This window comes from Melozone crissalis, unplaced genomic scaffold (assembly GCF_028551555.1).
Source record: "Melozone crissalis strain CALT ecotype California unplaced genomic scaffold, PUWL_Pcris_2 ptg000004l_1, whole genome shotgun sequence".
Classification (NCBI taxonomy): Eukaryota; Metazoa; Chordata; class Aves; order Passeriformes; family Passerellidae; genus Melozone; species Melozone crissalis.
The window spans coordinates 36,641,426-36,655,806 of record NW_026535782.1 but is presented as its reverse complement, the minus strand read 5'-3'; the positions used below and the strand labels follow the sequence as shown (position 1 = coordinate 36,655,806).

At 38.4% G+C, this 14,381-nt stretch overlaps 1 protein-coding gene across 4 annotated transcripts in view; it reads right to left on the bottom strand.

The window, feature by feature from the left end:
• Positions 1-1,802: 1,802 nt before the first annotated feature.
• Positions 1,803-14,381, bottom strand: part of VEZT (vezatin, adherens junctions transmembrane protein) — a 55,114-nt gene continuing 42,535 nt past the window's right edge. For 2 of the 4 annotated variants that reach the window (XM_054271318.1, XM_054271328.1), the window contains exons 10-12: positions 14,153-14,253; positions 12,823-13,030; positions 1,803-8,873 (exon numbers count right to left, since the gene is read on the bottom strand). In XM_054271318.1, coding sequence (XP_054127293.1) covers positions 8,299-8,873; positions 12,823-13,030; positions 14,153-14,253 — 884 coding nt within the window. In that variant the 3' untranslated portion in view covers positions 1,803-8,298. The other 2 variants (XM_054271337.1, XM_054271340.1) reach the window with 1 other exon arrangement.

Here is a 14,381-nt window from a genome sequence, read left to right as displayed (position 1 = left end):
TTGAAATACTTCCACAGTTTGCTTGGTAGAATACCATTCTTTTGCCTTTGGATAGCAAGAATTAAGCTTTTGTTTACCTTTCAAGTAAGTAATGGGATAGTTTGATATGAAAAAAATACAGCCTCTTTGCTAGACAAGCCTTGCAGTGGGACATCTGGCAATACACATTTACATCATGAAGGGGAGTGTGTGTATGTATATACATATATATATCTGTATGTATGTATATACACACACACATATATATATATTTATAAAGCTTATTCAAACCTCTTAAATTAAGAAATAATTTGTTTATGCTCCTCAATAAAAACTCAAAATGGTTCTATTCAGGGAAATTTAGTAATACTTGTATTCTGACAACACCTGCTCTTTACCAGTGGGAAAGGTTTAAGCACAACTGCTAGATCCCAGCGCTTTCTGAGCTCAAGATCAGGCAGCTGTGGAGCCAAAGCACATTAACATAGCAGCTGGAGAGTACATGTTCAGCCCCTACTGCTGAAAGCAGCAAACATTTTAAGGGGAAGGCAGACTCAGCCATGCCTGTGCCACCCTCCTGTGGGAAAGCACAAGTAAGGCTCGTGTAATGAAGAACATGTGTTCGAGGGTCAGTCTTGCTGAGGAGGCATTAGCATCTTACAATCATTAGGGAGGGAAGGAAATTCCTGGGAGTGAAGTTCTGAAGTGGGAAGAAACAGGAGGCCAGGTTGAAATGTAGGTCAGAGCTTCCTGGAAGGAATGTCAGGACAGACATTGCAGCAGCCCTACCAACCCTTCTGTTTATGAGTTTATGACTGAGGATGCACAGCAGCACCTTGGCGTGGACTCCCTCTAGCCTATCATTTCATAAAGTTTAGAAAAAGGCCTCAGAACTAACGGAAAAAAGCGGCCAAATTCCTCAGCAGTTGGTCAGAGAATGCTGGAGAAGAGCTGAAGGCAGCTAAGAGGGAAGAGAGAGACAATCAGAGAAAAGGTCAGACTTAGTAAAAACTGGAGCTTTGAAAGACACCTGCAGAGTCATCGCACTTAGCTCAGCACTCCTGTGGTCACCCATCTCAGGAGAACCCTTTGCAGAAGTGGTCAAACCAGAAGAGCTTCTTCAGCCCAGGGTCCATCTTTTGCAGTTTGGTCACTAATGTTTAAGTTTCTGCGGGGGATAACTTATCTGGTGCATTACAGATAGTCCCACAGGTGAGAAACAAACTATAAAACCCTCCTCAACTGGTTTGTGTGGCCTATGAAAAGGAAAGGTAGGAAGGGAAAAGTTCACAAGTGGGATTGCATACAGCATGGATGCTACAACAGAGGAAGACAGACAATAAATCCAAAATATTTGTGAAGCATCCTGTTCCTATTTAGGTTTCACTCAGCACTGTTCTGTGATCACTGCAAGCTTTGCAGACCTCAAGCACACAGGTGCCTGCAGACCACCCGTGAACATCCACGCTGGGACATGAAAAGCTTGGACTGCAATGTCATACTGAGCAGTGCAGGAACAGCCAACATGAACTTGTTTAAATTTCACCAGCTGTGCCTTTGGATGAAAGATCTACTGGACAGTTTGTACATTTCTGGCTTTTATCCCATAATGCAGTTAAAGCCTATTATTATTATTATTGAAACACAGATATCAAGCATTATAAATAGCCTGCATTTATGGTGCTTCTATTGAGATCAAATGCATGATTCTCTGTCAGTGATGGCTATTGAAGATACTGACATTTCTCTTTTTGTTTGTTTAGGAATGGACCTTTCTTTAATAGCACAAAGTAACGGAAAGGATTGGTCGCTCTCTCTTTGGAAATCTGAGATTATTTTCAGTTCTCATCCACGCAGCTGGAGAAGGTCAGGAAGCAATCTTTAAATATTAAGATTTGAGCACAAATCAAGCCAACTAATGACACTTATTTTGGGACCTTGTAATAGAGTTGCAGTTATTTTTAAAATGCAACTGTAAAATGTTTTTCAGTAAGCCAGAATTACCTATAAGAGTCAATATACACCAGGAGTGTGGTATAAATTTGAGCTGTTATACATTATTATTTCTGTTTTGACTGTACATTCCCCATTTATGGTGCCTGCCTTCTGTTTCAGTTCTCAAGTGAGAAAGTCAGTACACAACTCTAGGTCTAGTTATTTCTGTTACAAATACACATAAAAAGAATTTGTGTGTTATTTTAAAATCTGAACCTCTTAAAAGTGGTGGTAAAGGGAGAGGACCATGGATGTCAGAGGGTCCAGAAGGATGAAATTAGTAGGTAGAAAAAAACATGCACAATAATTTCAGTTTTACTGGCAGTATCATAAACAGTTCCTAAAAACTTTGGGGAGTAAGACACAAATGGTCTTGGGGCAGCCTAGGCCTCAAGAACAAAAGAAATCAAAATGAGTGAGGAAAGTAATGAGTGGCATCATCCTCATTAGGATTGAGGAAGCCAGCTGCAAGTTAAAGCACTGATGCACTTCCAGTCCTATCCATATCCTAGATCACTGAGTGCTCACAAAAGCCAGCCTAGAAGAGGGACTGGATTTCATGAACATGAAGTGATTTAAGCTGTCATAGAACTGCATCCTCTAAAGCAAACTGTCCAGGAGGCCTTTAAGATTTAAAGCTGAGAAGGTACAAGGGTCAAGATATGCTGATCACATGAAAGTAGTCAAGTTTTGGTCCCATTCAACCCTTTTACAATAAGCCACTTTGTAACAGAGAAACTTTTTCCTTGTTTATTAATTGCAGGGGCTTTTTCAGAATCCTGTGTTCGATACAGACAGTGTAACATGGGCTAACAGTGCACTCACCCTGCTGAGCCAAGTTCTGTTCTGATAAGCTGCCAATAATCTGAGCCACAGCAGTGTGAAAGGGAAGGCAGCACATCAAGAACAGTGTCATATCCAGCTGTAGCTCCAGCAACATTGCTTTATCCATCTACAAAGGGCAGTTCATGGGAGGTAGATTTTACCCCTTGCTATGACTGTGTCTTACCACGCACTACCATTACCTCTTATCTGATTTCTGCACAAATTTCCAAGTTGAATAAATTGGATGTATTTTTTAGCATTTAAAATTCCAGGTGGCAAAATAAACACATATACAGGAGAGAATTAAATATAATGAGAAAATGAATAAAGCACACCACCAAGCATTTTAAATATTAGCCTTTGGTTGAGAGGCCTTTGGTTTGATCTCTGATATCCATATATCCAATGCCATGTTTCTTGTGTGATAATATATTTTGCATCAGAGACCAAAAAAGCTCTGCAAAGTCAAATTGAAATTTAAACAAGTGTTGTTTGGCATCTTTAGTTTGTGTTAGACCAGGTGGCAGCTGTTGGGAGATCATTTTGTTTTAACAACTTTTTGTTTTGTTAGCAAAGAAAAACATTGTCCAGCCAAATCCCGCTGACAGTGAATAAATATTTCTCCTCTATCCGACCAAATATTTTCATTTGCCATCCTAATAGCTAGGGCAAAAAGATCTAAAAGGATTTTTCTGTCTATATGGACTCAAATACATTTGAAAGGTTTGGTGTTTCATGGGAGGTGATTATTACTCTGTACTCTGCACTGCTGAGGTTAGTATGGAGTACTGCACCACACTTTGGTCATTATACATCCAAAACTGGAGAGATTTGTAAGGAAAGCAAACAAAAGGCAGAAAACAGGACCTCTGCAGAATGACTGAGGAAAGTAGAACATCAAAGAAGTTTATTGACAAATCTTCTCATGCGTACCAGACAGTAATGATGATGTACTGGCACTGGATCTAGGAAAAATTGACCAAACATGAGCCTGAGCAAATCTATGGAGAAGGATTCCATCAGAACCTGTTAAGGTGACATCCACCACCACTGGGTCAAGAAGTCTCTGAGCCACAAATATCTGAGGAATAGTTTGGAGAATAGTAGGGACACAATAGTTTCCCTCAGCATCTGTTTAGTCCCTGTCACAGACAAGATCCCAGAGCAGCCTGGCCCTTTACACTGACCAAGTGCCATTCTCTCACTCTGCTCAGATGAGATAGTATGAAATCTGTTAATTCTGAAAAGCAGTTAGCTCTGGGAACAAGCCACTTGCAGAACTACAGCCACCCTTCACAAAGTAGTTTAAAGGTCAAGGGCAGTTTAGTGTACTTGTCCTCTTGTTTGTTAAAAAAAAAAAAAAAAAGGAAAAAAAGAAGAAAGGGATAACCTACAAGACTACAGAATTTAGTGTGGGCAAACAACTCCATGCAGTCCAGCATATAAATTAATGAGAAAGTTGCAAATTTAGCACTTCTGAAAAAAACCATAAAATTTCCAATGTTGCAACAAACAGTCACATGGAGACAGGTGTGCTTGGGACAAAGTCTGTTATCTCAGTAAAACTGGCTACTCCATCAGATACCATCTTGCATTTAGAAATCTAAGTACATGATTCAGTGATGTCCAGCAATCCTCTGCTGGAAGTAAAACTGTCTCATTTCTATGACTGATGGCAGAAGCTTTCACATTTGCAAATCTTGCCTGTAGTTGACAGAGGTACATTTAATTGCATTTGAAAGACGATCTGTAACTCTCTACATTTGCTTCCATGACACAACAATTTAATTTTAATGACATACACTTAAGAAAAGGGACAAGTTACTTTCTTATCACAGATCTTTGCCTAGATTTAAGCCTTTACCTAGATCTTTAGCTGTAAAGTGAAGTGATATAAAAAGATGTAGTGTTAAATTGTAATCCACTCCAAGAAGCAAATATTGTCTTTAGAGTGCTTTCCAGGTAGAAGGAGAAGAAATTATGTAACCCTATATAACTTGTTTCTTTACTTCACAGGACTACTAATTAGAAATGGGATAGGGAAAATGCATTTATTGTTAGCTCTGCTCTTCAGAAAGGATTTTGGCTGCTGATATTCTTTGTCATAACCCATAATTTATTGTGGACTTCCTGCTAAATGTTTCAAAAAGTTGCAAAGCTCTAAGAAGCAAATGTTCTGTTTTCACAAAAATCCCTATCTTGGGTAAGGAGCCAAAGAACACAGAACTGCACTCAGACCTTGACATGCTCAATATATTAAGACAACTCATTACAGCTAATGCACACTTCAGTGTGTTCACAAACATTATTTTAAAGGCAGCAATAAATTATGCCAAGAAATCTTTCAGGTTCATGAAGGAACCTACAGCATGTATATACAGTCATTTCAAATGACATAATTATGAGGAAATCTGGATCATAACAGAGTGTATGACATACATAGATGGAACCTGGTTATCAACTCGAGAGAAGTCAGGCTTTGTGTGCTGTACACTGTTAGCAATATTTTTCTTCAAGGAGAATATTAAATAGATCAAAATAAATGACCTGATGGCTGTTTTATACAGAGGTGATGAGAGGCAGAGAAAACAAGTGAGTCCAGGTGTTCATATGGGCATCTTCTAAGACTGCATTAAGTAAGACCATGGAAATCAGTTAAATTGCTTGTAGAAAATCTATTTGTTCAAAGTAGGATCAGGACTTCCTCCAAAAAGGTCATTGTTTGATCACAGCTGTGTCTAATGTCAAGGCTGTAATTTCACACTACACCATCTTTGCCAATAATGTAAATGTGGGCTCTCCTGAGCCTCAGGCCAGCAACACAGTACATGCTGACACAGCTGTTTTGAGGTAACTGCTGTTACTGCATTGCTGCAATGAGAATGGTGACAAGCAAAAAAGCCTAAAAGGGGTGAATTTTTCACCTGCTAGACTCGTGAACTGGTTTATAACATGGCCACAAAACCCCATGTTGACACATCTGCTGGAGAAAAATGAACAACTCATGATGGACAGGGCTTTTTAGGCCAGTTTCATTACCAAGACCAGCATATAATAAAACTGGGCCCCAAGTGAGCCACCAAAGTAGATTCTCCAGAATTTTTACTAAGGACTGCAGCAAAGGAATAAAGAGATAGCAGCTTTTATAAATGTGAGACTGGTCACCAATTCCAGTACCAATGCAACTCAGGCTACTTCTGACTTCACCTGAAACTGTGAACACAGTGATAATTAATATCCTAAATCTGATTACATTTCCAGGTTGGTATCATAGTCTTACACACTGTAAAGTATGATTTGGATCCCATAGAAAAAGGTCAGGAGTACCCTTTCTGGGATACACAACATCAGATCATGAGATGATGGTGGATGAGTTGATGGAAAAATATTGATGGAAGATACATTTAGGCTGTCACAACAATTAGCTAGGAACAAAAAAATATCTGGGCACTTTGTGAGGATCTCAAGTTAAGAATGAGGAAGACTTCTTCAGAAGCATGGACAATGCTTCAAACACAATCTATCCAAAGCAGCTGTTCTAGACTTGTCAAAAAAAAAATTGCTTACCACAGAGAAAATAAAAGTGTTTCATCATCTTAGCCTAATCTTTAGTTATAGAAGAATATACTCTACCACTAAGAGGAGGCTTATCTTCTGAATACACTATGAAAAGCATCTGATTTTTTTTTTCCCTAGAACCTCCTTAAGACATCAACCACTCAGCTTCCAATCACTTACACAAAATAAAGGACACAGAACACAGTGTTACTGGTCAATGAAAAACGGCAACACGTTCTCTTCCCAGAACCTGTGTGTGAGGGAGAAGACAGGCACTATACAGTGAAAGAACACTGTAAGTCATACTCCCTTCTCTATGAATTGGTATTTCCCTCTTTACCATCTGTGAAAAAGTCCACATATTTCACAGTGTTCATGCAAAATCACTAATAGAGGCCAGGGAGTTGAAAGAAAACACTCATTTTCTGACATCAAGAGTTCCACCCTAACCTGCTGACCAGTGTTACCTTCCCTGCTTTCCATGACACCATCCTAGAAAGATATTGTTCTGCACCACCAGCATCTAAAAAGCCCTTTACTCTACAGAATCTGCAAAACGCAATAAATACTCTAAGTAACTGATGCAGTGTTTTGTCCTGGAAGTGTAGCTGGTGTCCAAGTAGAGTATTCCACACAAAGAAGTGGTGCTCTCACCATTAGAGACACGGGAGCTTTACTTTGTTATGTGTCAGACAGCAAAAGGAAGAGAGGACAATGAAACCATTAACCAGCTCCTCTGTGAGGTTAGCATCAGTTTCCTGCTCCTTGTAACACCACCACAGAGAAAAAAGCAACCTGCATAACCTCATACCAAACATCCAGACTTCATCATCAGTTAACTAAGTTACAAGAAACAAAATACATAGCTGTAGTTCTCTCATGGATTCTTAATCCCACAGATTAAAGCTGTGATCTAAGGAAAAGTGAAAGAACATTAGTGAAAAGCAAGTATGGTGTTCAAACAAAACACTGCAAAGCTCACAGATAATTTCCTTTAAGAAAATTACTTCAGGACATAAGCAAAAATGTACAATCGATCATTATATCAAATCAAACAATTACATTAAGGTTCAGTTTACAAAAGGTTAACAAACAATTAATAGCTGGCTTAATAAATAGGTGTTTACTTCTCATCTCTCAATCCAATAGATAGCTTCTAGCTATCTGTAGTATCTTCTACTGGTGTGCTTATAATCTTCCCTAAAATTTGCTTACAACACATTTCTCTAACATGAATTACAACTTATAGACATCATTTATTAACCCTTCATAAAATTCTAAATAAACCTTAATATGAAGCATGACTAACTTTATACTATTTCAGCCCCATACCCCAGGACACATGAAATACTAGCTCTTTCAAGTTTTTATTTAAAATTCTACATTTTAGCTGGGTGCCATATCACTAGTTGAAGAATCACAAATGCCTATCATGGCTTAGCCAACACACTGCAGACACAAGCAGTGAAACAAAAGTGGTGGGGGACAATCACAGAGAACATTTCAGGTTCTTCCAAAAGAAATGTCCTGGCTGTTTTTGTTGGAACAAACATTGATACCACGACAAAAGAATCAGAAAGGAAAAAAATGGAGTCTGTTGTAAATCAAAACATTGTTTTTCCTTCTATTTAGAAATGAAAAACTGCAATATGTCATTCGATAAATAAATAAAACAGAAAACACAAAGGTAGATTCCAACCCCCATCACTAGGATCTTGCAAAGTGACAGCCATCTATTTCTTGGATGCATCCCAAACTTCTCTTACCTGCAAATTTTCAATATACTTAGAAGTCCTATTTAGTGTATCAGTCTTAAGGGAACACGATGTATTATATGTAGGTCTCCTTTTTTTTCCATCCAGTATTTTCAGCTTCAACCCCCCACCTCAGTTTTTTTCCATCAAACTGCCTGCTGTTAGTTTAATAAAGTTCAGCTCAGACTTATACTTTTCCTTCACTTTCAGAGCCTCTCTCTTCATTTTCACAGTTGTCCACAAGGTCTTCATTCTCCTGTGTCTTTTCTTCTTCCTCCTCCTCCCCATCATCTCCAAAAGTCTCTTCCTGCATTGTAGTAAAAGTGAAAGACCTGGCAGCAACTTGTGCAGCCAGACCAGATGTGAAGTTAAAATCTGTTGATATGTGGAGCTGGGCCAGCCTCTCCTTGATTTTTGAATGTAATGCATCCATAGAGGGAGGCTGTGAAGCCTCTACTCCATCCACACTGCTTGGCTTGAGCTCTTCAGCATCCCCTTCACACTGATAATACATTCTTCCTCCAGCCTCTGTAGAAACATCTTTATCTGTAATACTGTCTTTGTTTTTCTCCATCTCAGGATCTTCATACAAATATTCTGTCCTGCTTTTATCAGCAGCATTCACTTCTGGATTAGAGTCTTTTTCTTCAGATTTATCACAACTTTGGCTGCAGTCCTGCTTTTCTGTATCTGAATTCATATGTGATTCCACATTATTTAGTAGCTTCAATGGTTCTACAGGAGACAAGGGTTTCACTGCAGCTTAAAAAGGGGGAAAAATTAAATGATAACTAAAATTGAGCTGCTATACATAAATAATTTATTTGCCTGAAAAGATGCAAGATTATAAGGTTTAAATTACTTTAAAAAATCCCAAAACAACAGAAATACAACCCACACCAAAACTTAAGTGTTTTCTAATCACAGAGCTGAAGTGAAATGTGACGGCTACTTGTAACTATTCCTTAAAATCTGTGATGTGAAGAGACAGCACAAAATTGATGGTGTTTAAAGCCAGCATCAAACACAGAGGATGTATTCAGTGTTAAAGCAAAACCCAAGTAAAACTACTGTAGTGCATACAGATTTAACTGTCTTCTTGTGAACAACAGTTTACCTAATCCACTAAAGACAGCTGGCACATGAAAAAGTCCTTATAGGCAGTATCTGATCTCATACAACACAACATACAAATACAACACATAACCACAGAGTCAGGTACATGTCCTCACAAATAAAGTGTGCATTAATTTAGCCTCTCTTGCAGTTAGTAGCAGCAGTGAGTCCCATTGCCAGCAACGGGATGCTTGCCAGGAAGTCTCTCCTCCCAGAGTTAAGGGTTAGTGTAACTCGGTACAATCGCTCCTTGAAGAACGGGCGGCTTTCATGTTAACAAAACGATATAATGTCCATTTCCAAGTACCAGATTCCCTAAACTGCAGCAGCTCCATTATAGTAGCAGCACGAGCATAAATGAGAGCGGCAGCAGCAGATTCCCAAGTTGCATTTCCCTTTCTAATTCCATTCTGACTTCACCCCTGCAAGCAGAGATGAAAATAACTCTGGGAAATACACAAACTTTTTACGGGAAGCAAAATTTATGCTATTAGGATTTTTCAACCGCATCCTATTTCAGTAATATTACTTTAGCTAGCTGAAGGCAGGCACATCATTATGGTTGTCACATTGATAAGTATTGTCATTAGCACACTAAGAGACTGTGGCATTGAATGTGTATTGCACCATTTGCTTTAGAACTTGATATACCAAAGGAGCATTGCACCAGACTCATCTCAGTTGTTTACGGAGTAGTTCTTTCCCTGTCTTGTAAAAAAATATGTTGCTACTTATTTCTGCCCATTTGCTTGGAGAGACAGGAATATGCACAGTAATCTTATCATTTGAGAGGAAACTTCTTGCCTATTTCCTCCAAAGAATACTTTGAAAGGCAAAATTTCTCACAAAAAAAAGAGCTACTTGAGATTGGTAGCTGGCCAATTTGTGGAGTTGACAAATTAATAAGCAGGGTGAAATTCATCTGTTTTGAGAGCATGGCTTTCCAAATCCGATAAATAGCTATATAACAACTGTTGTATGGACAAGGTGGGAGAAGGGGAAAAAGCTGGCTACAACACAACCACCCACAGAATGAACTTTTTTGCAGGGGATAGGTTAGGGAAAGGCTAGAAGTGATTTTGCAGCAGAAGAAAGTTGTTTGACAGTGTTTGACAAATGGAAATGAAGCTACTAAAAACTTAGCAGACCTTTTCAAAAGCACTTTCATGTAGTGGCTCCACATGAGGCCAAAGGATCAGAAACATAAGCTTACCTACACTCCCATAAACTACCTATTACCCAGACTGTAAGAAGTATTACCATGGTAGTGGGCCTTGGAAAACTTGCTTCAGTCTAGTGCTCTGCTAAGATGATATTTTTTCTTCTGGAATCCAACCTATCATCTCCAACTGACTTCATGTTGTGCTCTGAAGACATATCAGCTTGTTTGGAGCTGACCTCTTATGTGGAAACCTTCACCAGCCCCTCCTTAAATGAACCCAAAACCCTCATGTCCTTGTTAGGATAAGTCAGAATGGCTAGCTGGGTGCCTTCACTAACAGATTAAAGTCTTTGGATATTTCAGGATCTTTTTCCACAATAATCACAAGTTAGGAAAACACAGGATTTCTGGAATTTGATTGTCCTGTAAAAGCAAGATTCAAGAGGACTATGGAAAAGTGGTATCATGGCCATCCATTGGCTTGGGCCAATGGAGACAAGAATATGAACCTTTCTGGGTTTCAATCTTCAAGATAAGCCAAGTCAGAAATGTGGAAAGTGCAGATCACATAAATGTCTTTTTAAGGACTGACTTGTGTATGGATAAATTAAACCATAACATGCCAGGGTCCATGATACCATATTTACTGACTTGTCTTTCTTTTGAAGAAATATTGAAGGATTTCCCTAAAAATCAGTAATGTTATAGCAGGTGTACATATCAGTCTGTCAGATTAGACACACACAATCTGAGCCAACAGAAGACAATATTAATTATTTTCTTGAACTGCCCTCATGTTTTCCATGTTTGTACAGGATGGAGATAATCAATGATTAGTCCTATGCAGCTGGAGAAAATCATACTTTCTTCCCTCCTCACCCTTTTATCTCTAATCCTAAACCAATGAAATAGGAAAGGAAAAGGAACCAACATGAGCCACAAAGGCTTTCTGGTGAACAGTTAGTGCAAACTACAGGAGTGAGTTGACTCTTTCCAGCTATGGCCACAGATGGCCTGAGGATATGCCCATAGGTATTACCTGCTCAGGACAAGTATTACCTGCTCAGGTAAGGAAATGTTCCTAGGCAAGTTCTCCTGACAAAAACTATTTCTGCAAGAGTTTCACTAGGTCTGTGAAGACTTAAACTGGAGGTAGGATCACTTCGTCCTCCAACAGGAAAGGAAGACTTGAAGAAATTTATGTGAAGAGTTGTGTGCTGTCTTATGCAACAGAAATACAGAAATCCTATTCCTGAGCAAACTGCTGCAATTTGATCTCTCGGGTTTTTACCGCAACTGGAAGAGAAATCAGTACCAACAGTCAAGTAACCTCTTTTACCACAGTTGTAGCTTAATGGATGTAAAGAAGAAAATTGCTAAGAACAGATATTTTTGATGGTTTGATGTCAAAAGAGACATAGATAATGTCTATGTCATAAATAGATATGGTCTGTTACTTTGTGTTTCTAGTAAATTACTGGAAATTTGCAATCCTTGCTCATTTTTCTGGTAGACACTGTCAGAGGCAGAATCCTTGGATATGGTGCCAGACTTGAGGGCTGTTTTGCATAACATAGAACATGGCACTTTTTAGAAAGCTTTTCCTAACCTGTCTTTAAGAGGAAGAAATGAAAATAAGAGGAAGGAAAAGACAAACTCCTGCCAATTTTAAAGAGAGTAAATCAAATAGCTCAAGCAGTGAGAGGAATCAAGTTTTTACAGACAAGCTGTCTTGTTGAGGCAAGAGAAATTTTCATATCCTGCTTTCAATTGCAAGTGAATGGAGACACCCAGCAGTCCTCAGAATTAAGAAGGGCTAATTTGAAAGAACTCTTCTTCTTAGGTGGTTTTGTTGTTTTGTTTGTTTGTTTGTTTTTGTTTATTTTTTGTTGTTGTTTTTTGTTTGTTTGGGGGTTTTTTTGTGAACATGTTCGGTATTCACTCTCTCATGGAAACAAAAGGCAGTTTTATTATTTTATTTCTCTAATATTTCAAAGTCCAGCTCTTCAGTTTACCCTATATACTTTTGTACGTCCGGGATAATTTTTCTGCTAGTTTCTTTAAATTCTGAAAAGCAATTTATTTATGCACCCTGATAAAAATTCGTATTTACTGGAAAGCCATGAAAGAAAGTCAGTTCAATCTGCATGGTTTATATCCTGACAGCTTTCATTATGTCTTAACATTTTTGTGTGCTTAATATTTTAGCTCAGTGTTTTGTTTAAAGCCAAATTCTCACTTCTATGACTTCATTTCAATATGTAGTAAAATGACTGCTAAAATATAAAAAGATGGAATGGCAAATAAGACCACACAGCTCTGTCAAAGACACTACTACAGCTAAGCACAGTCTGAATTCCAGCATAGTCAGAAATCCATGGCAGACACCCATGTTTTTTAAGGAAGGAATTAATTTTCAAAAGAAATGCTTACCATGTTCACTGAATAGTAGCTGTTTCCACTTCTGTCTTTCAATTTCTGAAGCCTTGAATCCCAGTACAGATTTCAATTCTTGTAACACCCTCTTAGATTCCTGTCTCTCTCGCTCTTGCCTCTCTCTTTCTTCTTGGGAAAAGCAGTAAAAGTCTTCCCTTTTGTATTCATTATCTGTGTCTGAATAATCAACATATGCTTCCAGTTCCTAAAGAAAGAAAGGAAGAAACTCTTGATCTTCACTGTCAGGTGCACTCAATCCTATGATCTGATTCATGATCAAGTGATGTCAACACAAACCAACCACAGTAACAGGATGGAGCCCTGTTTGAGCAGAGCCAGTGGACCTGACACTGCTCGTGGTGGTATCTGTATGATTTTGGAGCAAGTCCACTCATTAACAAGATTTACCTTCATACACAAATAGGAACAAGTGATATACCTTGAAAATGCGAGACCATTTCTCTGTAATTACAGGTGGAAATAAGCAATGCTGATGTGGGTTTATTTTTTTTTTTTAATTTACACTGTAACCAGTTCTTGGTAGTCATGCATCTTGCTAATTTAACTTACATAAATCCTTATTAAGAGGATATAGAGAATAGCAAACTTCTCTTCCAATTTTAAATATACTGGATTACGAGCATAAAAAAACAGAGCAACATTTATATTATAACAAACTTTCAGTAAAGTAATTAGTCCCAGTTTTTGATATGGAAAAACAGCTGGAGAGAATACATGTGGGGGAGAAGCAAGGGAGGGACAGAGCAGAACATGGGTGTTCACTGTGCTTTCAGAATGGATCTGCCACTCAGTTCTGGGATGGAGGAGGCCCACCTCTCTTTAAGACAGCCCAACCATCACCCAGGAGGTCCTCTAACAACACAAAATTGTTCAGTGTTACAGTAAAAAGATATCCAAAAATGCAGAGACTAAGGAAACTGAAGGCAGGATGATTTGTGCTTGAGTTGTCACTTTTTCAGCTACATCTGTTTATCCAGCAAAAGTAGGACTATTTCATATACTGCCTTTTAGCAATTCTCACTTTTTATTACTTTGACTTGTGTTGCTGCTCTCCTTTGGTCCCTCATTTCTAATGATATATATGAGAAATGAATACTAGTGCTCTTTTTTCCAGGATGGGGAATACTTCCCCATGGAACAGCAAAAGGAATGTACACATTTTTTTGACATGTCCAATTTTGAAGTGGTACTGGCCACTTGTCTGTCTCAGCAAGACAACAAGGTCACTGCACAAGCAACTGAAAAAAAGAATGGATACAGCAAATAATCCCCAATTATTATTTTAAATGATCCTTTTTTTTTTTACCTGCTCTTCAGGGATTGGATCTTTGTTTTCTATGTATATGGCAGGCTGTGTTAAAGGTACTGTAGTATGTTGTAGGTTGTCACAGGAAACTTCAATTTTGCCTTTAGAGGAAAAAAGAAAAGGGATTTAAAAGAAATAAAATTGAGTATTGAATGATGTTTCTGACTCACTCAGGCAGGGTCCAAGTATTTTCATAAGCAGGATTTGCATACATGAAAAAAATGGTGAG